The sequence below is a fragment of the Seriola lalandi genome, unplaced genomic scaffold, assembly GCF_002814215.2.
Source record: "Seriola lalandi dorsalis isolate HSWRI2012SDOR001 ecotype SW California unplaced genomic scaffold, Sedor1 jcf7180002054680, whole genome shotgun sequence".
NCBI lineage: Eukaryota > Metazoa > Chordata > Actinopteri > Carangiformes > Carangidae > Seriola > Seriola lalandi.
Window position 1 is genome coordinate 1969151 of NW_019525233.1, and position 24303 is coordinate 1993453.

Consider the following 24303-nt stretch of genomic DNA (forward strand, 5'->3'; position numbering starts at 1 on the left):
GTGGGGGTGGGGGGGGTGTCTCGTCTCTTGAGAGCCTGTAAACACATTTCCACTGCTATTTAACATCTGTCCTTCCTCGTAGGTTTGCTTCAGGCACAAGAGGCACCGGGCAAAACGAAACACAGGAGACACTCAGGGGAGATGAATGGAGAGATCGGGCTGATGAGCCAGCCTGTGTGGATCTGTATAAGGTCTGTGGGGAGGCCATTCCTTTCTAATTAGTCATAATGAATGTTGTTGGTTACTGAATCTGGAGAGACAGAGGGTCATTAAAAAGACAGTCTGTTCAGTATAGGACATTAGTCAAGAGTGTCTTTTTGTCTTTCAGTTCCCTCCACAGCGCTGCTCTTTCATTCCTTCACAGCCTCACCACAACAGTTCCCATGTATTCAATTTGTTGTCATGTTAGTGTCGATGCAGGAACTGTAATGCTTTACATTAAATTGGAATATCGTGATCAATTATCAGCGTTAATAGTGGAATAACAGAAGTTTTCCCAATATTTAATAATTACCAAATGCTATTTGTCAGTGCCTTGGAGAGTGCTAACAGCTCAGTTTGTTTTTTATTATGACTGATGATGAGTCCTTCCTGTACCTTCCAGAGGATCTCGTGTGAGTCCCAGCTGGCTGATGATGTAACGAGGGATGTCCGTTTTGATGCCCTGGCCCTCTTTAGCGTGTCCTTCGGCGGCCTCCAGAAGGTGATAAAACTCCTCCGGGTCAAACTCCTGAAAACACAGCAGCACACTTTAGTTAATGCTGATGTGAACATAGTTTAAGATGACAATGTTTTAACAATGTTTTTAAATTTCTGGAGGTTTCAGACATACTCATGCATGCTTTTTATACGTCTCAGTGGGACAGTGGACACTGACATTCACTCTCGTTTACCTCTGTTTTTGGTCTCTACCAACTCCAGAGGGAAACATTTGGTGTGAACCAGAGCAGGAAAGTAGTGGGCGAGCTGAACCTCACTATAAAGCTCTTTAAAGCTGAGGAGAGCTGCAGAATCAGGGGATAATTCCCTGCGGGTTCATCACTATGAGTGACCTCTTTCACATTTCACACTGTCATTTGATACGTTGCTATTGTTGAAACATCTTTATTTAACCACAAACTCTCTTGAGAATCATGACCTGGCCAAAATGTAAAGCCAAAAGTAATGAAACTGACTGAAAGTAAATGAAAGGGTTAAACACGTTTTAGGTTGCAGTTTGGTGATGTGACACGTACCAGACATTCGAGCAGTCGAGCAGGTCGGGCGATGACGATGAGGATCTTCTTCACCAGCTCTCTGATGAAGTTTACCTCCTCGCTTTCTGATCTCTCCGTGGACTACACACGACCAACCAGAGAAGATACGGGATGTCAGCAGTTCACATGTTATCAAGGATTGGTCAAAGTTAAGTATAGACAAGAGGCAGCACAAAGATTTTGTCTAATTACCTGGATAAAAAAATAACCTCACCCACTACACAAGAAAAAAGTGAAAGTGAAAGTTTTTAAGGTTTCCTTGCTCATATTTTCTTGCTCAAGCCAATAATAATAAATCACATGTTAAAATTCTGCTTGTGTTCTACAAAAAAAAAGCAAGGATGTGTTATTTCTCGTTATCTGAATTAGGAAATACAGCTGCAATTTAAGTGAAAAAGACTTTCTCTCATTTTTACTTGAAAATTATTTGAATAATTCTATTATCAGATTTTTTGGAGGATTCTTGAAATACCTTCAGACAGGCAGTCAAGTGTTGTTAAATGGATTTGTGAAAGATCACTGAGTGTATATATTTTTCAGGAAACCAGATGCTGGGTATTGTGACTCAAACGTAAAAGTGATACATGATGTGCAATTTCTCCGCAGAGAAAAACTGAGGCATGCGAGGTGTCTTCCAAAAGCCTCTCCTCCATGACGATAATTGAAGACGTGCTCACCTCCTGAACAAGCCTCTCCAGCTTGTCAGTGAGCTCGCAGAAGTAGCTGGAGGTGATGAGTCCTAGCCGGCTCTTCTCCAGACAGTCACGGGCCAGTTCAATTATCTGGTGGTGGGCAAAGCCGAGCACACCATCTGCCAAAGGGAGGACGGTCTCCGGAGAGTTACTGCGGATGATCTCCTGAATCCTTTCCTCCATCTGAGCTGTGGCCTGCAGTAAGAAAGCGAGGTACAAGTTTGGTAAAAGCGTAAGATAATTAATGACCAGACACGGCGAGGGAAAACTTATTGTGAGGCTTTACCTTCGGAAATCGCTCCTTGTAGACGTGATTCATCATAATAATCTCATGGTCGTAACATGATGGAGATCTTCCAGGGCTGAAAAACAAGTGACAATAAAATCAGAGTCTGAGCAGCACCAGTGTTAATGCATTACCACATGGATCACATGACATAATGCTAATTTTTTTTTAGGGGTAAGCTAATACCTGAGACTGCGGGAGCGGGGTCGCATGGCCGTCGCTCTGCGGCACTCGTCCCCGGAGATACTCTCAGTGCAGAAGTGCTTGGAGAGGAAGTGCAGTTCATCAGGCGTAGGCTGGAAGGGCAGCTGGTGCAGCTTCTCCTGTGATGAACAGGATGACTGGAAATGAAACAAATATATATTCAACATGAAAAGAAAAAAAAAAAAGAGATGGCAATTTTTTTTTTTTTTGTATGTGGGTTAAAAAAAAACATAAAAAAAACACACAAACACATGCTAACAGAAAGTCCTGTATGCGTTTCCCTACAGTATCTGCCAAATCTAAAGGAAATTAGTTTAGCATTTTGGGGGAAATACATGTTGTAATTTTCTTGCCAAAAGTTCGATGAGAAGATTGATACCACTCTCATGTCTGTGAATGAAATATGAAGCTGCAGCCCAGAGACGGGTATGTTAGCTTAGCATATAGTCTGGAAGCGGTGGGGAAACAGCTAGCGAAAAAGGTGTTCAGCTGTTTTTGGACAGATTCAACAAGACATAATGTGTTAGTTTGAAATTGCTGGTAAGGAGATTGTCAAACTTATGCCGTATGTCTTTATGCTAAGCTAGGCAAGGCTAAGTTTATCAGCTGCTGGCTGGAGCTTTATCTTTAGCGTACGATGTTAAGAGTGTTATCAATTGGCAAGAAAGTGAACAAGCATATTTCTCAAATTATAACATTATTCCTCTAAAGCCTCTTAAATAACCATGTGTTCTAAGGATTCATGTTAACACATGAAACTGTGACACAGTTTGACACAAATTACCATATACCAAAAAACCATTAGTGCGTTTGCTATGACTCATGACTAATATTTTATTGGAGAAACAGGAACATGCTTCCTTCGATATGACAGTGTGAATGGCAGGAAATGTACAAGATGCCCAGACATCACACAAAACAAAAACACAACATCAATACGGGTAATTTCCAATCTGCATCAGGCTTCCTGTAAATGTGTGTTAAGTGTGTGCACATGTGTTGTATGCGCGGGCTCCGTCGGGTTCCTAAAAGTGATTATGCTGATATATTTGAATACAATTGTTTTCTTTCAGCGTCAGAGTTACAGAGAGAGAGAGAGAGGGAGCGATGCAGACAGAGGAAGTAGACACAATGAGAGAGAGGGCGAAACAGGGGCAATGTGTGAGTATGTGTTTGTTGGTGTGCCGACTTGTCAGCCATGTTTTCTCTGGAACAAATCTCTGGCTTCTCGTACAAAGTGTTTGTTCACAAAGTCTCTCCGCATGCAGCCTCAGAGGAGACTAGTCACTACAGTGAGCCAGTCACATGTGTGAAGTGTGAGAAACACTCAATTCCACTTTAAAATCATTTTAACTTCGCTTTCTCATTGGTCCCTCAGGGCGACTTAAATTTGAATTTGAGTTTAATCATGTTTTTATATTGAAATCACAATTTCAAATTTGCAATTTTCAAATCACAAGAGCTGGTTTTTCTTAATTTCAATTTACATAATTAACTGCAACAAGTTAAAGTTTGGCGACTGTTGATTCCACCACTTTGGTGTTGTCTCATTAATATGCTCACTGTTTGCACACCAGTGTCTGCACACAGAATTGAGTATGTGGCGTGTCTTTTTTCCTGCATAAACAGAGTCTAGGTGATCGCCTCACATCAGTCAAACAGTTGGTGAAAAGAGTCTCCCACATATCACATGATTATTTTAAACAGATAAAATGTAATTTTCTGCCGCTATGGGGTCTTTCAATCAAAAAACAAAAACAAAGTATGGAGTTTGGTGACGTAATTCAGTCGCGTGGGATCTTTCCCGTCATTGAAATTAGCTTCTCCAGTGTCAATTAGTGAGGTTTTTACTGGCAACCAAATTATCCACAGAGATCTCCTCTTCCCCAAAAACAAACAAAATCCGGTAAAAACAGTTTCATGCTAAAAAGACACAGGACGACACAGAGGGGCTGGGAGACGGTTGCCCAGCTCGTTCCTCTGTTAACTTAAAAATCCAGACGCCTGATGACTAAAATCCTTTATCCAGATAAAATACATATAAAGATCTAAAAAGTGTATCTTAAAAATGTGGCTTAAAACTGGATAAAAAGTCAATTTTGACATGCATGTGCGACGGCCATATGACGCCATTGACGGATGACCAAATGACAAGAAGCGTTATCTTGATTAAAATTACAGATTTCTCTAGTTTGAAAATTGATGGAAACATTTGGGACAACTCAATAAAATATATATCATAAGTCTAGTTGTTTTTTGTTTTAGTTATATAACCTTTACACTTAAGACCTTAAACGCTGTGAAACAGCTCCTCGTGTCAGTCTTTTGAATCTTATAACATCTGTGTAATATCCAATTGTGGAAATGTGGAAACATAACTTTGTGGTCTACGTAGTATGAAACAAGATGTGGTTGAGTGGAACAGGTCTGAAGTTTAATTAATAGAAAATATCAGAAAAATATCAGAAAATCTCGGCTTTCCTGTTCACTACTCTGTTATGTTGATGTTTTCAGTTTAGTTTGAGGTGCTGTGTTTCTTGAGGCCAGTCGTGTCAGACTGGGTGAGTGCATGGTGCTTACAGAGACGGTGGAGCTGGGCGTGTTGGTTCCATATCCAGAGGAGGGAAGCGACGCCAATGACCAGCGGCGACCATCAGTCCTGTCACACAACAGCACAGACACACAGAGAACAGTCACTCTTCGAGGTCCAACTGAACCCATGAATGAACAATGGATTAAAAACATACATTTCTAGTTTTTTACGATACTAGTCGGGGAGAAGAATTTGTCTTTGCTAAGAGACAAATCTGCAAAATTAACTTCAGAAACATGAAATATGATAAATTTCCATGTTTGTCTTCAAAAAATGACATAACTTCTACAATCCTAATGATCACATGGTTCTTGATGACAGATGATGATAATGTTCAACATGAAGTTTTTTAGTTACACTACACAGAAAAATCTGAAGTTAGAGAAACAATAAAGCGACTAAATGTAGAAGTGAAACTAGATGCAAAAACGATGTAAAATAAAACTTCAGAGTCATGCTGAGACAAACTAATGAAGGGGGGTATGGACTCTGAAGTGTACGTCACAAATGTGGGGTGATGAAAATTTAAGGTCAAACATAAGCCTGACATGAAGTTACCTGTCTGCTCTGTGGCAATGACTGTGGATTATAATAAAAATACACAATTACATGATATTATGATGAGAAATGATTTAAAATAAATACGTTATTGATGCTGCTTTTGAAAACATAGATAGACTTAAGAAGCTCAATATTTAGACTTGTGCTATTTACATATTTACTGGCTGATCTGTGTGGCTGCAAATTGACATATATAGTAAATATCCATGTTTGTGTTTTACCTTCGTGCAAAGGAAAAATGAGCAGAGGCACTGGGAGAGAAATTTCTGGGACTGTCTTGTGGGCTTGTTCCTGCAAGAAATGGAGATAAAAAAAATTTTTTTAAAAGAGGGCAACAACTAAAAAAAAAAAAAAATCAATCAGACTTGATCCCAATTTTACATTTTTACAGGAAATACAACAGAATACATTTTAAATAGTGAAGTTCCTGAATAAATAACACACAAGTAAATAATGGCTGGTCAGTTTAACTTCCTTGTAAGATAAAACTGTATTTAAAATAATTTATTCTTGATTATTACGGTGCAGGTGACGGGGAGCTACAGCCAGTCCAAGCTCAAGTGACATTTAATACTAATTGTTCATTTTTATTTACAGGAAGTTGAATGAAAACCTACTAGGAAATGATCATATTCATTAACTATTAATCGTCAGAGTACTTTCTTGATTAATCAGTTAATCGTTAATGCTTGTGTTCATCATGATTTCCTAAAACTTAAAGTGATGCCATCAAAAACAGCTCAGAACCAAGATATTCAGTTTATTATCACATACATCCAAGAGTGAAAAAATGATTTTAAACGATTAACTGATTATCAAAATAGTTGTTTTTCTGTCTGTGAAGTAATTAACTCAATGTTTCAGCTCTAAAACCAAAAGCAAGACATAAAACTTTGTATTTAGAGTAACATTTTTTCCAAAACAAACATCTATTTTTAATAGAATTGTTGACCCCACACTGAGGATTAAAAACTTTAAACTGTCTTTTAAAGACCTCGACATTAACGAGGAGTTTACTAACAGCGGTAAGTAAGTTACAAGCTCTTGATGTCTTGCAAGTGACACATACTACTGTGCTCTGGTTTCATGAGAGTTTGGAACAAGGTCAGCGACCAGGCAAACTAAATACACCCACAGCTCATTCTGAAGGATCATTTTCACCAACAGCATTTCCCCTGAATGCACATTGTTGTGGACTTTTTTTCAGCTAAGCACACTGCCTGTTTGGCTTAATGTCAAATGTCATCTCTCACCTCACGCACTCGCCAGTAACCATAAAACAGCACGATTTGACAGAGTTGTTTTTAAAAGCCGCTTGGTTGCATGCAAAAAATGTCTCTGAATGTCAAACATGTGATGCCTGGTGGCAGCGCACAGTGTAGTTTAATACTCTCTCTGTACTGATCTTAAATGGTTGAGCTTCTGAGAGCCGGTGATTTGCTTTGCAAATGTGATTGCTGTACACCGAGAAAAGCTCGACAGGTACACAACTTATCCAACCTGCCTTGATGTTGTTATAAAAATGCAAGTGTTAGAGAAATAGGGCAGGACTTTTATGTGCAGTTCAACTTCGATTCATTTCATTTAAAGTGCACAAAGAGCATCTGCACGCTTTGCAGGTTAAAATATAACATCAGGCACACAACTGTGAGGCGTCGCATGTAAAAATACATACATACAAAGGCAGAATCCCGGATACGCAGGCAGGAATGCTAATATAATAACAGGACTGATGTCAGGCCTTTAAAAAAGTTCATTAAGAGAATTGAGGTAAGCAGTTATCAAAGTAGAAATTAGCTGAATGTTTACCAAGTGAAACTAGGAGAGAAAAATGATGTTTTAAGCCTCAATTTGAAAATCTCAAGAGCATTTCTCCTGAATTCTCCTGAATCTAAATAAATCTGCATCAAGACAATGTAAAGCACATGATGGAGCATTCAGAGTAATAAGACAGGAGATGTAGGAAGGAGCCAATCCCTTTAAAACCATGTAAATCAGGAGGATTGTGAAATCAACCCCTCGCTTGTCTCATCTTGGGAGCCAATGCAAAGAAATCAGGTCAAACTTGATGATCAAACTTCTCAGATCTTGTGAGGACTCTGGCATCTGCGTTTTGGATCCGTCATGCTGTCACAGTTAGGCAACAGAAAAGCACATGTACAAGGCTTTTGGCATCTGAACTGGATAAAAAGGAGCATATCCTGACTTTGTTATGTAGCTGAAAGAAGCCAGTTTTTTTTTTCCCCCCAGAAATGTAATACATAACATCGCTGGCTCATCTGTCACGCAGACATCGATGAGTTTAATATTAATGTTCGTTAAGGCTTCATTAAAACACGATATTTAATTAATGAAAAGCAGAGTGCTCACACAATATTTGTCACAGACAGAACAGGGGTGAGTTAACATTGTTCTTCCACAGGCTGCGTCACTGACGGATTTTAAAACTTATTTTACCTCAGGACACTCGGCCCCTCCTCTCACTGTCAATCCACTAAAACATTTTCACATAATTTTCATCATTTAACGTTATTATAGAGCAAATCCTGCTGCCTGTCTTTTAATCATTTTTATTTTTAGCATAATGCATAAGCACTGAATGACAGGATGTTAACTTGGGACTCTCTTATATTTCCTATTAGCTCACATGCTGTGTGTTTGCCAGACATTCATTTAGTCACACATGCAGCTGATACGAATGGAAATTACAGATGTATAGAGAGAGTGCTGGTCTATTCTTTTGTTTTGTTTTGAATTTAAGTTTTTACAGACTGATCTGACATGAGAAGAATCTTCTCCACAACTTAACGTGGCCTTTTGAGGGTGTTTAACCTGTTTTTTTTTTTTTTTTCCTTTGTGCAATGATCTTAAAAGTGGCAACATTACCAGATGCACATTTCTATCTCTCTGTGCATGTTTCACCTTGTGCTGCTGCAGCCTTTATCTCAACCCAACAGCATTGACTTAAGACTTACGCCTGGTTGAAAGTGTTATGGAAATGTCCCTAGGTTGAACTTAAGGTTGCCGTCTCGACTTATGTAAAAGTGACTCAGGCGCTTATTCAGACTTGAGCCAGACATATGAAATTGCCATTGGATTAATGTGAAGACGTGCATGTCTGAAAGGGGCTGTATTTGCCATCTGTAAACGCAAATGCAAACAAGAAAAAAAACAGAAAATATAACAGCAAATAGAAAATAATAAATCATAGACCAGAGGCTCTCTTACACCTGAAGTATCTGCACCATTTCCCCTAATAACCACCCAGGACTCCCCCCCGTTTACCTACATCAGTAATGTCCACATACTGTATTACCTTGTTGAAAATAGAGGCTTCGGGCCACCGAACATATTGTACTGTAGGGACTTTCTGAAAGGCATCAATTAGCCTTTGTGTTTCTCATCCATAGTGTTAAAACAAACCTATGGTCCTGCATTAATCAAGCATAATTACATCCCTCAGTAAGGCAGGGACCAAACAGTTAATTAACCAGAAGCTACGACGCCACCGCCTACTGTGATGATAAGGACGAGCCTTTTTCATACCGGGAGACAATGACAGAGCCACTGAATCTTGTTCGTCATGAATCCCATCTATGTAATTGCACTGTAATGTTGATTACACCCAATTACAGATGATAACCTACGCCTATGGAAGTTGGACGGCACCTGAGCAGACAAAACATATAGTCTACATGAACATTGTCTGAGAGGAAGATTATGGAAAATGGGAAGATATAAGTTAAATCACAATTATTCAAAATCATGGTCTGCTGCAGAACAACTACGCAGCAGAAAACCAGAATTCAGAGGAAAAACATCAGATCTGTTTAGAAACCTGCTCAATTATTGTGCGTCACAAGTGATTACGTCAGTGCACCCAGTTACATGACCACTGCAAATGGGACTGAAAGGATCTTTTTCTTACCTTTGGTACCAATATTACGCCTGAGCCACAGTGTTAGGTCATCCCAGAGCTGAACACACTCGTTGGCGAGAACATTGAACCTGTCTGACTCCGAGTCCATCTTAAAAACCGGACCCCTTCGTTGGGTCGAGGTACAGACTAAACATTGCGAGTTGCGGCTGTGCTTTTGCTGACCAATGCCAGGAAATAAAACGCCCTGTGGTAAATTAGGCCTCCCCTCCCTCTGCTCCTGTGCATTTCCTCTCTGCAGGCCACCACTTCCTCACCCAGCACAGTCACTGCTTTTTGGCTCCAAGCTGTACAGTTAAATTCTCACCCAAACACCACAGAGCTGACCTCACGAAAAGAAGGACAATAAACATTTAATGATTACTTTTTAGTGCTTTGATTTCTCTCATTGCTTTCTGTGCCAGACAAGCCTCCGCACCCTCTGTTGTTAGGGTCAGTCAACAGCATTCAATGTGTGATAATATCAGTATTGCTGCTATGAGGTTTAAAGCTATGTAGAAGGAAACTGGGGAGAATCATTCAGGCATATGCTGTTGCAAAGACTGTGTATCTTGTGATTTTTTTTTGCATTACACAATGGACTGCATTCTTGGCTCCCCCTCTTTGCACCAATGTCTATGTGTGGGGCAATGAAACAGGGAATACACTTTAACAGACATCCACATACACTGTACATGTGCTTACCTGTGAGAGATGAGAGAGGGGAGTGAGGTCGTGGTAAACCTGAAGACTGGCCGCTTCCTATCAGGCTTTTTCTGTTGCTCGTTCTGCAGCTGTGAAACCACAGAGGCAAATGTTAGGCAGGACAATGGACAAAGAAACTACTTTCACATATTTCCTTAGTGATAACAAATGACTTTGAAATATATTTACTAGACTATTGTAACAGAGAGGCTTAGATTCAGGAAATGTTGGGTCTTATAGGAACCAGCAGTACTATGGAAGCAAAGAGAGGCCATAATAATTTGAATTTCAGAAACAACTTAATACCTAACTTTGACATTTAACCACTACTGGATACTTGGAAGATCCTCTCTCTGAATTTATGTGGTTTGAATTCCCCTTTGTCAAATTTCTACAAGATAATTACAACTTTGAAAAGCTGATATTGAGTGTTTTTAACCACGCAGGAGCAAGTCTTCATGACGGCGAAGTCGGTCGATAGACTAGTTTGGCCCCGAACAAACAATGGATGATGAACAGTTTAATTTTTTTCCTGAATTTGGGAAAACAAAACAAAAGAAAACAAAACAAAAGTAAACAAAAGGAGAAAAAAAACAAAACAAAAGAAAAAAACAAAACAAAAGAAAAAAGTTTTTGTAATTGCAAAACATGAGATTACCTTCCTGAAAATTCAGACAGATGGTTCTCAAAGTAAAAAAAAAATCTAATCCAATGAATTCAGTGTTATATCAACTAAAAATATTCATTAGTGGTTACATTTTAAAATCATGTATTCAGTTGCTTAAAGAAAATTTAGATTATTAATATGGCTTCTCCTTGTTCAGTATCTTCTCAACACGTTTGTGTCAACAACAAAATTATTATTATCATCATCACTTCAGTTCATTTATTCCTCCATGAAAAATAAAAAACAGATTCTGCAGAATCATTATTAAAGATGTGCTGTCAATCTTGAATGTCGCTTTTATTTAGGAGAGAAACGCATCATCTGTCGAGTTTCATTAAAGCAAAACCCAATTTCACTTATTACAAACACTCAGTTACACGTATAAACAGAGTATTTTATTACATTTATAACAAGATAATATACGTTCCCTGATACAGACGAAGCTACAGCCCTGGAGTCGACAGAGAATATTGGTACATACAGCAACATAAAGAAAGTCTTGGGTCAGTCACTGAAAAAAGCAGGTTCTCTGTACAGCATTCAAAATGCTTTGATGTTGGTTTGCCATGTTAATACAGGAGTGTGACTCACGAGGAGCCACTCTGATCAACAACATGTGACTCATAAATGGAGCCCAGTTTTTAACCTTGAGAGAAAAATCAAATATTTCGGCGTAAAAGCGGCTTCAGTGTTCAATGTCCCGATTAGTCTTGGGTTTATACTTTCAAATTAGAGGCTGTCAGTGAAAACGCAGACCGCCTGAAGAGCATGAATTCACTTCAAGGTCAGAGACTCAATGACATCCACTTACATAACCTCCTCAGAGAACTGAACCATTTCCAACTGAATTTTTAAGATGTTATTCAATAATGATTTCAATCTGGTGCATAATACAAACAACACAAAAAACAAATGTATTCTCTGGTTTTCTCTCAGTTTGATAAATATATAAACTGAGAGCTAAAAAGATGTAGAGCACAGCGCTGCATGACCACAGGACAGTCCCTCAGTCCGCCAGTGACGGAGATACAAAACCACCACAAAGAGAGAATAGGAGAGGGAGAAAGGGAGGAAATTGGTCACAGTTTCAGCTCTCCTGTCTGTGTGATGCAGCATTGATCAAACAGGACGATAAAATGCACATGGGCTTCTGCAATGATGCAGAAATGCGTGCGCAGGCGGCTTTCATCTCTCTGTCAACGCTGCTGCAGAGCAGCTCCTACAGGTGCCTCACTGCCATGTCACATCAGCAAGAGTGAGGACCAAGGCAAGGTTTTACAAGAGCTGTGCATAATGATGTCCATTGATAATATAGCCATTACATTTGAGCTTAATTACCCTGAATACGTGCTTTGGCTGATGTAAGACATGTTTGTTTGGTTTTCAGGCTCTTGCATATTATATAGAGCCAAGTCGGTCATATCAGAGTTTTCAGGAGCGACAGTTTTCCCAGTTGTAATCAGGACTTGGATGTTGATGTGATCAACGACTCAGAAAGTGATGATCACAGCTACTGCAGTACGACATGAAGATTGGACGTGACCTCCGATAGGTGAAAGACATTTTGCTTCATCAATCAGGTGTTAGCTTGTTTGTTTTTTCATATCCCCAAAAAGCTGCTGCATTTAAAATCTTTAGTGTCAGTGAATCAAAACCTTGGTGTTTGGGAAACAAACTCATGTGTGATGCAACTACAGCAGATCTTCACTCACTCACACTTCAACTAACGTTCCTTCACCAAAAGCATATTCAGGTTAACTCATTTATTGGAAAAGAACCAAGACTTGAAGAGACCTACAAGTTATTGAATAGTCCTGGGTTGTGTGAACGTTTAACAGCCAAATACTCAAATTCGACCCGTCTGGAACTGATTTGTTGTGTCCTGATTACTTAACATTTAGCTTTAAAGCACTGAAGACCACGATGTTAACCAACACTTACTCAACAAGTGTTGGGAGGGGTCAGTGCAGAAGAAGTGACACACGAGGGGTTTATGGATGATGTTGGCACTCATGTTGATGTTGATTATTGACGGGCAATTTCCCACAAATTTGATGCATGGATTGAACAATGACACCAGAAATATCAGAGGAGACGGGAAGTCTTCTGCTAAATGACTGAGCAATTAGCCACATGCTAACGTCTAATGTGATGATGAATAGATGACAAACTAATAAGCAGAGACGAGATATTAACCAGTCAGTGGTTACTACGGCTCAGCGCTCCTATGACTGTAAATGAGAGGATGCAAATTTTTTATGATGCTTACAGTTGCAGAGCAAATGTCTGGTATTTAGTAATTCAAGATTGAAATGATGGAGCAGAGGTGATTCATTTGTGTGTGAAGGGACGTGATCACAGAGAAAGATAATTTGCCTGCAGGATATTGGGAACTTTGCACCATGTGTGGAGAAGATAAGAGCCTCTGTATCAAAGGCTCACATAACTGTACAAGATTTGACTAGAGGAAAACCAGTCAGGTGCAATTTATAAACAAATCCGAAGGCACTGGGGTCAGCTGTCACCTTCACCTTTTTAAGCGTACAGCAGGAAACACCTGCTCAGACAATGACTGGCAACAGACGACTGAAAAAACCCAAGCTGCTTGTAGCTCCGTGCAGTCCCTGTTGTTGGCCCATTGTCGCACCGAAATCCAAACTCATCTCCATAAATCAGGAGGGGAAACTCTATTTTGACTGAAATCCCATTCATCCGTGTTTACTCGAGTGGTTTGTAGGGCTAACCCCTGCAATCAGGAGTGTGGACACATGCCATGAATCATTTATCATGGTGGGGAGGGAGTGAATAATATCTGGTACACAGGTGCTCAGTCAAAGAGGATCAGATTTAACGAGATCTATTTATACCCTCTCACTGTGGATTAAGCCAAGAGAATGCCACTCTGCTGCCCAATCAACCCTCTTGTTGCTCTCACTACCCACCCCCCAGTGTTTGTACCACCATAACCCCTATTAGACAGATGAGTGCCACTCACGGAGACATTAAAATGACTGCCTCTGGATTACTCTGCAGAAAAGTGCCACAGGTTGTGATGGTGCGCGGGTCATCTTCGTCACACTCGATGCTAAGCTGAGCTTTGGCGGAGACACCTCAGAGGCCAGGAAGACTGAGCGAGCGGAAAAACCGTGTTGGGATAGCGAGGGGTTTAAATGGGGGATAAAGAAGCCCTGGGCGAAGATGATAGGGAGAAAGTAGGCCAGTGTTGTATGCTGTACTGCAGATGTGTGAGATTCCTGGAACAGATCCATATGAGGTTTAACTGTCTCGGTTATATGCAAAACCCTCAACCTCGTCAAACCCATTGTTGTATTACACATGAAATCTGCACCAGACTGGCTTCACAGCTGTTTGTCAGTGACTGAAAATACTTTAAAATACCTTTATTAAAGTTATAGATACTTTACATACAGCACTCATCTTACTTTACTCACATTTTTACAGTTATTTCATATCTTACACTGACCTACATTACTGCACAAAGTAATCTGAATCTGTCAAAGACAATTTCTTAGATTTCAGTGCGATCACCTATTTTGGGTGCGAGAAAAGAAGCAAAAATAGATAAAAACACCTTTGATTCACAACGACTCTGAATCCTGATGAATCTGAAACGTCTGATCGTGACCCATGTCAACAAAAAGCCATGATTTATCTTTTCTACTTCTGCGAGTTTGGCTCTCTTGTCAGAGCTGTCAGGTGAGATGACAAAGCGCGATGCCGCATAAATTCTTGCTCTGTGCTGACAAACCTAAATTCAAAGTCAGACATGCGACACACACTGCTCTAATAATAGTGTTTAAAAACTTACAGCTTGGGTAAAAAGCGCTGCAGATCGTTCCTGTAGCCACTGAAGACAGCTGTTTTCTTTAGGCCACTGTCAGTTTCTACATCTGGGCACGTACAGTGTTACAGAGCTTTACACACACTCAGCTTTGTCAAGTCTGTTGTTTTGTGTGTTTGAGTTTACATTTTCAGATACAGTGCATAACACATTTAACTCATGGTAACATGGTTAACGGCTGCAGAACAGTTATTACATCTTTAAATGTCTAAAATGTTCACATATTGCAATAGAACAGAATATATACAGTAGATTTTTCTACTTTAACTTCATACAACTCTGTCAGCTGCTTCGTTATGAATTCAGTGTTATGATTAAACGGGTGGGACAGAGGACATTACCGTAATGGCATGAAGTAAAAAAAACTGCTCTACATGCAAAGCATCTTAAAGCTGCAGCTGATTTCATTTCAGTTTAGATAATCATTGTTCATCTGCAATGAAACTTTCAATCTCATCTCAATAACCGTCTCAAATCCAATTCATTATTTGATCATCCTGACATTAATTTATCATGTTATTCGTAAAACAGAAGCAGAAAAACATGGCTGTATCAGTTATCAATATCTTTAATATCTTTAATCTCAATATCTCTATCAGAGTTTTCAAATGAAAAAAAAAAAAAACATGTTGTCCAAAAAGCCAGTATTTCATGTTAAGCTGTTCTGTACTATAAAATAGGTCAGGACAGGGATTAAAAATAAATATCAGTTATATGGGCTTTACCAATACTGTAGCCCCATCATATACAAAAAACTGGGATGAAATGGCTTAGCTATAAGCCAGCGTCTATACACCGACTCTGAGTCACAAAATGTTTTTAAATTTGGCAACATTAGGAATATTTGGTCTCTGGTATGAAACCACAACGTTTAGTGGTGAACAGAAAGTGTCACAACAACAACAACAACCAGTAACAAATATAAAAGAAACAATCCGCATTTCCACTTTTCAGCTGTGAATAAATGGGGGTGATGTAAGAAAGCTCACATCCTGTGTAAAGAACGGGAGTCTTCCTCCACAACAAACAGTCAATTACTCTACAATCACTCACAAAGCAAATAGTACACAATAGGCAAGAGGGGAACACCCAGCTTCTTATTCATGTCGGCCTCATAAAACAGCTCAGCTGACCTACTGTAAATACGTGGAAAAACATCCCTCCTGCCACCCACTGCTCCAGAGAGCATGTTATAATTAACGTATATATCGTATTACCTGTTAGGTGGGAAACAAAATGAGTTCTGTATCAAATCACAGGTTGTACAGAAGCCCATCTGAAGAGCCACAAACCACAGGAGAGGAAAGAAAATAAGGCTGTTTTAAATGTTACCTCTTTGAGCGGCGCAGACGAGCTCCGCTGAAGAAATGTGGCATGTTAAAGTTGGACAGCACTGTCCACAGACTGGAGTCTGACATTGTTTCCAAATCATGCCAAAGAGGGAGAGGCAAAGGGGGCTTGTGAAGACCTGGTGACGAGAAGCGATGGCTTTCAGGGTTCAGGAGGAAGCGACCCCCAGTGCAGTCCTGACAAGTACTCCTACAACAGCTCTGCTTAGGTCCAAACTTCCTCTGCACAGGCACATCTGCAGCCAGCTGCGGCATAAACACACTGGCAGAGAGGACACGTTGTCCTCCTCTGTCCTCTAGTAACAAAAAAAAAAAAAAAGTAACCCAAGGAGGATCCTGAAAGGCACAGAGTGTGTGATCCAGGTCAGGTGGTGACAGCCTCCACTGTTGCAGGGATATGACACCTAATACCAGCTGACTTTTTGTTTTCCCGTCTCACTGCGTCTGTGTTCTGTATCCCAAACACTCATCCTGCTCCATTCGCTCAACATGCTTCATATCATGTAACAGGCATCTACCACTTCACATCCTGTGAAGGGGGAGGTTGTGAGACAGAGGGGTACTGCATCATCAGCAGATGCTGCTGTGCACTCGCTGCTTTCACAAACTGGCACCCCTCCAAAAGTCTGGTGGGTCAGTGTATTAAGCAGGACCTATTTGAAATGGAAATGCTGTGCCTTTGCATGGATTTCTTCTGCTACTGCATGAATTCTTCCCTCAGCTGTTCCCTCCCCGCTCCGACAGTCTTGCCTCGTTCATTTGATGCGAGCCTCACCTTAACTTCATCACCTTTGATCCTTGACTCATGTTTTCTTATTGACTATCGGCAGATAAGCAGCTAAACACAAACGGTTGCTGTGAAATCTGCAGATTGGACATTATATAGTTTATAATAAAACAAATTTACAACAGTATTGATATAGATTAGCTTTAATTATGATAAATCTGACCTTTCAGAAAAAGTTTCAGAAAAGGAAAACTCCTGCACACATAACCCAAGAACTGGTCTTTCGTCAGTTCAGTGATGAATTTGACTTTCAAGCTCTGCACGTATGTGCGAGTTTAGGGTCGGCTCTTGACAGCGGCCTGTGGGGAGCACAGTGTACAGCTACAAAAGAAGCTGTCAGGGGCTACGAACAAAACATCTTCAAAACCAGATGAACCATAATAAACCTTCTTACAAAGAATCCAACCTTAGTCCCAAGACATTGATTACTTTTATTCAATGACTGTTCTCCACGAGAGAGAGCAAAGTCGAGCCATGCAAACAGCGCAGCAATAACACAGCTCCAGAGATGCGATAAGAAAAACCCCTGTTTGTCTGAGGCTGCTGTTATCACATGACTGATGGAGTAGATATGAAGTATATGTTACTTTCACTTTTGTCTTATCCAAGCTTCAGATTAAGGGGCGGGTGTTCCTCCTTTTAACACACAATTACGTTGAAATAAACAGTTGAGGATCAGTGTATGAACCACAATATTGCACTACAGACACTGTCCATGTCCTGAGCTGGACAGAGGGTGATCACCTCTGTCACCTCTTTTCGTCCTTTGTTGCTTTTATCGACTGCTCTGGTGCGTCGTTCAATGCTAACTGTTTATGTTTCACGACCTGGTGACATACAGATGAGGGAAACACCTTCCTTTGGCTGATGCTTCCTTTCAAGGTGGTTGAACAGATTTGTCAGAAGTGCCGACCGTCGGACGACAAAGTTGTCAGATCATTTTTGCTTCGAGCCGAACTGTACCGCCACAGTACTGACATCGAGTCCAGCTCCTCATCCACCAATTCTGCTGGCTCACGCTGAATTATTCGTAACACGCGAGAGAGACACTGCGACAGAGACAGGTGAATCTGGTCGATCAGGCAGGAGGCAATCATCCTGCTGGTTTTTATGAACGTTGCCTGGATGCATGTTGTAAAAAATACCAAACATCAGCTGGTTGTCTTAATCTCTACAGACAGTAAACCCTGTGGTCCAGACCTGGCTGCTGGTTGGTTGACCAAATGATTAATCAATTAATTGAAAAAAAAACAAACAAATTTATCGATAATGTGTTACGTGCAGCTGTTATACCCTACCCCAATATACCCTGTTATTAACACACATCTAGTATGGTGTCTCCTTGGCGTGTCTAGCATGATAAATAATGAAAAAGTCTCATTATTTGATGCAGGGCTGCAACTAACAACTATCTTTATTTATCTCAATCTGCTGATTTTTCTCTTGATTTATCAAGCGAGCCAGTAAAAGCCAGGAAAACATCATAAGACAGGGAAAAAAAAACAGCCATCACAATTTCCCAAAGCCCAAGGTGGTGTTTTCAGATGTCTTGTTTTGTCTGACCATCAGACCAACACCCGAAGATATCCAATTTACTTTCATGTACGACAAGCAAAAGAAGCAAATTCTCCCATTCCAGCAGCTGGAATCGTCACATTTTTCCTTTAAAATTTAGATAAATTATTAATTGACAATCAAAAGAGTTGCACATGAATTTTCTGGTGATGACAAAGCGTTTGCTGTTTATGTCCTTTAGTCATAAAGGGCATAATGATGAATTAAATCAGAAATAAAGAGGCCGATATGATCTTATGCAGGTCATTAGGATGACCTAAAATCAGGTGTCTTGTTAGTATTACAACCAAACAGAATCTAACAGCCACTAACTTCTGAATATAAGTATTTGAAATAAAAGAAACAGGAGTGAACAGGAGAGAAAAATCAGCGGTCCAGAGACGGGTTGAAAGCTTCACTAAAGAAGTGCACAGTCAGACCTGAGGACCATCACGATGCTGCAGATGAGACCAATCACCTGCCAAGTGCTCTGCCTGGAAGGGATTCAAAAGCTCAGGAAGAGACACAGAGAGGAGAAAGGAGAACACCGCCATGACCGGCACATAACTGCTGGCTCTACCTGCATGTTCCTCTTCTGTAATAAAGTGTTATTAGAGGCCATTTTTCCCAGTATAAAGTCTGTGTGTGTGTGTGTGTGTGTGTGTGTGTGTGTGTGTGTGTGTGTGTGTGTGTGTGTGTGTGTGTGTTCCCTCAGAGTGGCTCAGCCCGTCTCCCTACAGGCCGGTGTGACAGCCTTCACTCTAATTATGGCTCTGCTCTGTTTCTGCGTTCCACATAAGAAACGACGGTTCAGATGGTTCAAAGTCAAACCTGCACAGAGCAGCGTGAGGAGGGAGGTCAGCGGCGATGCTGACATCACAGGCAGAAAATGTCTCTCACTGTCCTCTTACTGACCTCTCACTCCTTTTCTGGTAGTTTGGGAAAATAACAATAAACAATATTTCAACAATGACATTAGTTTTACGTTGGCAAAACGAAAAAACGGCATGTAGTGATGTGAAAATACTGTGTGCTAAGTATAAAATATTACAATATTAGTAATCTAGAGAACTGTCACTACAGAAGATGAGTAATTAGCTCAAGCACCAATCTGTTGGTAAATCCTGTGAAAGGTCAGCATATTTCGTCCACTGTGATAACTGATGTGAAACACAGAAGCCAGTTAACACTTTTTAAGGGCTTGTCAGGCCTGTGACTTTCTTTGTGTGCAGGTGAGCAGTGAAATCTGCTGTTTGCAAACCTCGCTGCACTGATGTCAGTGTCAACAAAAGCTTTTTTTTCGGCCCCTCGGCGGCAGCGGAAACACGCCATAAACAAAACACTGATATATTATCACTTTATACAATATCCTGAAGCTATTAGCAAACATCCATCAGATATGGAGCAACATTAGCATTCATTCAATTGGAGTCATGTTTTGCTGATAATCCCATCTCCTTTTTGCTCTGTTTTGGTTTCCTAACTTCGTCTAGTCTGCCGTTTGGTGCTGGTGTGGTCATGTACAGTGGGTCTATTAGAGACTTTTGTTGCAAACAGCTGACTGGTTACATAAATGAAATAAAACATGCTAAAAATGCTCCATGGGGCTGATGGGAAACTGCTGAGTCAGATGATGAATCTCTGTAGGCATCACTGTGAGCAGCACCTTTCACATACACGTCGTCACGAGATCCATTGTTAATATAAGCCAAGAGTCAGCATATACATGCATCTATGTGTACATACACTTCATGTACAAAACTTTTAAAACAATATAAACAACAATCTGACAGTCACGTACAGCTCAGATGCTCCTACACTACGACGGTGCAGGATAATGTCACATATGATTTGGACATCTCATCTCTGATCATACTACAAAGCATCACAACACCAAACCCTGTGTACTGATGCATGATGGAACAAAAACTGAAATTATCAATAAAAAAAAATAAAAAAAACACACACACACTCAGTTAAAATCATCTCTACAGTCTTCTATGGAGCTGACTCATATGAATGCTTGCTCCACTTGACTCTGTATGAAAGCTGAGCAGAACAAGAGGAGATCAGAGGTGACGTGAGTGGGTGTTTCATGCTATTCATTGATATAGAAAAGTCCCAAAAGTTGAGTGTTTTGAATGAGCTGAAAATGTGAAAAATCGACAAGACCTGCGCCAGAAGCCAGAAAGCATAGACTGCGACTTTTTATCAGTAAAACATATAAAACACATAAATCTTGTACCATGAGATTTTTAGTCTGTAAATTCTAAGGCTTTTAATTAATTAATGAATCTCAGTTGGACTGTGGTTAGGAGAAGCTGCTGCACAAAGTTGCACGAAAAATGTAACATGAATCAAAGATAGAGACAACGCAGACAACACTCGTATGAATCCCAGGCCACGTTTTCACATAAACACTAGTTAACTACAACAACGTGGGCTCATCACCTTAGTGACCCGTTTGAAAGTGAAAGCCCAAACGAGGCTCGTCCCCGAGCACAGACAGATTCAGAGGATCTTGGCGGGTGAAATATGGGAGTTCGAAGACGGGACACGCCGTCACAGACATCACAGACACGTAATAACACCCCAGAGAAAAAAAAACATTTCAGTGACACAAAGATAAAAGTCTTAATGTTCATAAAAAAAAACAATCTGAAGCTCTATCAGCAGACACAGACTTTTAAAACACTAATCAGAAGCTAGTTGAGATATGAGCAATAAGCTTGGATACAGGAGATTACTGAGAAATCTAAAACTGTTTTGAATACGGTTCATTCCTAAATGAATCAATCCAGCCGGGACTCAGACAGATTGAGACCATTCTTCACTTTGATGTATTGCAAATGCCACAAATCCTACTTAGCACATGAAAGAGGAGCATAAACCTCAGAAGGGAGCAAGGGGTAAGATGGGGGGGAAGGGGGTGAAACCATCAACATTATATAAGTGTTGTGTCCTCCTCTTTCAATGTCGTTTCAATGGCAGATGATTTTAGGGAGGGCAGGATGAATACCCACTTGCGGCCTTGTGACACATGAGCACAAAGATTGACCCAAACAAGCACTTACAGGCCTTTCAAAACAAAACAGCCATGGTTGGAAAAACTCTTGCTTACCTCCAAAAATGAAACGCGTGCAGCGGGCTGCACGGGCTGCAAGGGCTAGTGGGAGTGGGGCTCAAGCTTCGGGGAGTGAGGCTGTAAGTTAAATGGAGTGTAGTGAATAGTTGTCTTTTATCACACACAGGACAGAAACCCTCCCCAGCCACCACCCCACAACGCTGACACGTGCCCAGATGAAAACAGCAGCATCATGAAGAGTAAATATTCCCTGTCAGGTGAAGCAAAGCTGTGTTTAAAGAGCAGGTTTCCAAGGCATTTGTCTGGTTGGCATGGTCTGGGGATGTTTCACCCCATAGTCTCTTTCTGTTCAGGCTAAAACTAAAGACGACCAACAAGCCCACCTGCTAAAATACTACAGATAAAAGAAGTCACAGATTAACCTCATTTCACAGTCATTACTGAATGCTTGAGAAACAGAGGCTCTCCTGGTGCCGAGCACTGAGCCCCATTTCAACTGAACTTTCAGCAGCGGCACTGCAGAGCATTAGGTCACACAGAGGTGAGTAACTTTTACTGCAGTGGCAGTCCCAAATCATTCGTCACAATGTTCACACATATAAAACTTTCATGGTAAAATACTGCAGATTTTTCTAGATTTTCAATCCGTCAAACCCGACGATGACCTGATCATACTCACAGGTATCTAAAGATATAAGATGTATTTTATTCCTCGGTGCCACAGAGCTCTATTGTTGTCATTGTCCTAAAGGTATGAAAAACACAACCACTGCACTGCCCGACATGTTCTTTCATTATGATGATGGACACTGTAGATTATTTTGACTGAATCATACACACAGCCTGCTGCTGCTGCTGCTGCAGTACATGCTCACTGTAGCACCGAATGTGGATTAATCCACTGAAAATAGTCCCTAACAAATGCACTGTTTAGGAAATGTGCTGAAAACTACAGTGATCAGCTGTTTCAGGACATCATTTAGCTTTTTTTAAGGAGTGAAAGTTGTATATGTGTGACCCATACATGTCTTCAGTAAGAACCAATGGGCTTGGAGTGTCACAGGCAGGGTGGGGAAGTTGGAAAGTACTGAGAGTAAAACTAACATACTGTCGGTTGTGTTTTATTTTCATGGGATTTGTTGACAGTAAGAAAAAAGAAAAACGTAGAATACTGCAGCCACGTCTTTTTAAGGAGGACTAATAAAAAACACAATGTACTAAGCTCTATTGCGACAGTTGAGTGAGGAATTTTACCATGTTGGTTGATATAACACAATACAGTCCTCATTGTCCATAAAAATGAGATATGTGTTTGATGATTAGTCCAATTATGTTCTTTGAATTTAAGGGTTTAGAGCTTCAGATGGAGGGAACCATAACAAACGCCTTGTTGACCCAAATAAAAAATGGATCAAGTCAAACAAATGACTGTGGCTGTGATGAACGGGGGAAACCTGCCGTCTAAACACAGTGATGCACTGCTTTTCACCTTATTGATCACATCCAACAAACACTTAAACAAGACTCATCATACGTGTGCTCTGTGTGAGTGTGAGTGTGTGTGTGTGTGTGTGTGTGTGTGTGTGTGTGTGTGTGTGTGTTTCCTATGTGTACGTGTGTCACACCAGCAAATAAAGCATGTTGTGCAGTTGCGGCACTCCTCTGCGTGACACGTTATCTGTCTATCACACACACGTGCATGAAGACATAAATGCGTGAACACAAACACACACACAGCCAGACACACACACACACACACACACACACACACAGACACACATACACACACAGACATACGCACACAGACATACGCACACAGACAAACAAACACACGTAAGCCGCTGTTGCCTAGCTGAGAAGGATTTGACATTAGACTTCCTGCTGCAGATGCTGCTGCTAATGCTAACGCTGCACACAGCTTAAAGCAACAGTGAGAGACAGCAACAAATATGACACAGAGACAGATGAAGCTACACACTGCAGAGGAGCTGCCTTCCCAGTAGGATAACGGAGGAAAATACTCACTCTAGCGTCAGCCCTGGAATTCTCAGCCTCTCCCGCTGGGCTTTCATGGCTGAACTGTGCTCGTTTGCTCTATTGTGGTCATGATATGCATTCACACTGCCTGCCCGCCTGCCGTCCCCCTTGCACTGACAAAGAGCCAAACCCAGCCACCACAGTGCGATGAGACGGATTGGTTTTCTCTCCCCCCACAAAAAGGGAGGGGGTGAAAAAAAGGGGGAGGGTGGGGGGTGGCAAGGTTCTTGTTTTGGTCTTTCCACGTTCCACCTTGAAGCTGTCAAATGAGATCCTCAGTTGCCTGCGGAGGGCATGGAGGCAGGACAATACCCCTTCTTCCCTCCTCTAATACACGCCCCCTGCTCCTTAACAAACGCATGCACATTTATGTTGCCCCCCCCCCTTCCTCCACCACCCCAACCCCCTACCACCACAACTCCTCCCCCAACTGGTGACTTGCTACATAGCTGAAATGAATGCAATAAATTAAGTCTACATTTTGTCTGCTCGTCCACACGCAGTCACCTTGACAGACGCTAACAGGAGGCACGCACCGACGATGCAATGTCACCACAACCCGGGGATGATGTCATCTTCCAAAGAAAAACATAATGCACCACTACCTGCCAGTCCACATCAGTCAGTGTACAGCTGACAGCAGAAGAGTGGAATTTGTTTATAACATCGAAACCTTTCAGGCAAATAGAAGCATGAATTCAGTGTTTGTGCTGAAATTAGGGAGGGATATGAGTGTAATACTGAAACCC

At 40.9% G+C, this 24303-nt stretch overlaps 1 protein-coding gene across 1 annotated transcript in view; it reads right to left on the bottom strand.

Annotated features, from left to right (window-relative positions):
* Positions 1-24303, bottom strand: part of mast4 (microtubule associated serine/threonine kinase family member 4) — a 91871-nt gene that overhangs the window by 17454 nt on the left and 50114 nt on the right. The window contains 9 exon segments of the mRNA XM_023422259.2: positions 598-730; positions 1236-1337; positions 1934-2143; positions 2235-2310; positions 2421-2557; positions 5019-5097; positions 5590-5610; positions 5814-5883; positions 10214-10302. Coding sequence (XP_023278027.2) covers positions 598-730; positions 1236-1337; positions 1934-2143; positions 2235-2310; positions 2421-2557; positions 5019-5097; positions 5590-5610; positions 5814-5883; positions 10214-10302 — 917 coding nt within the window.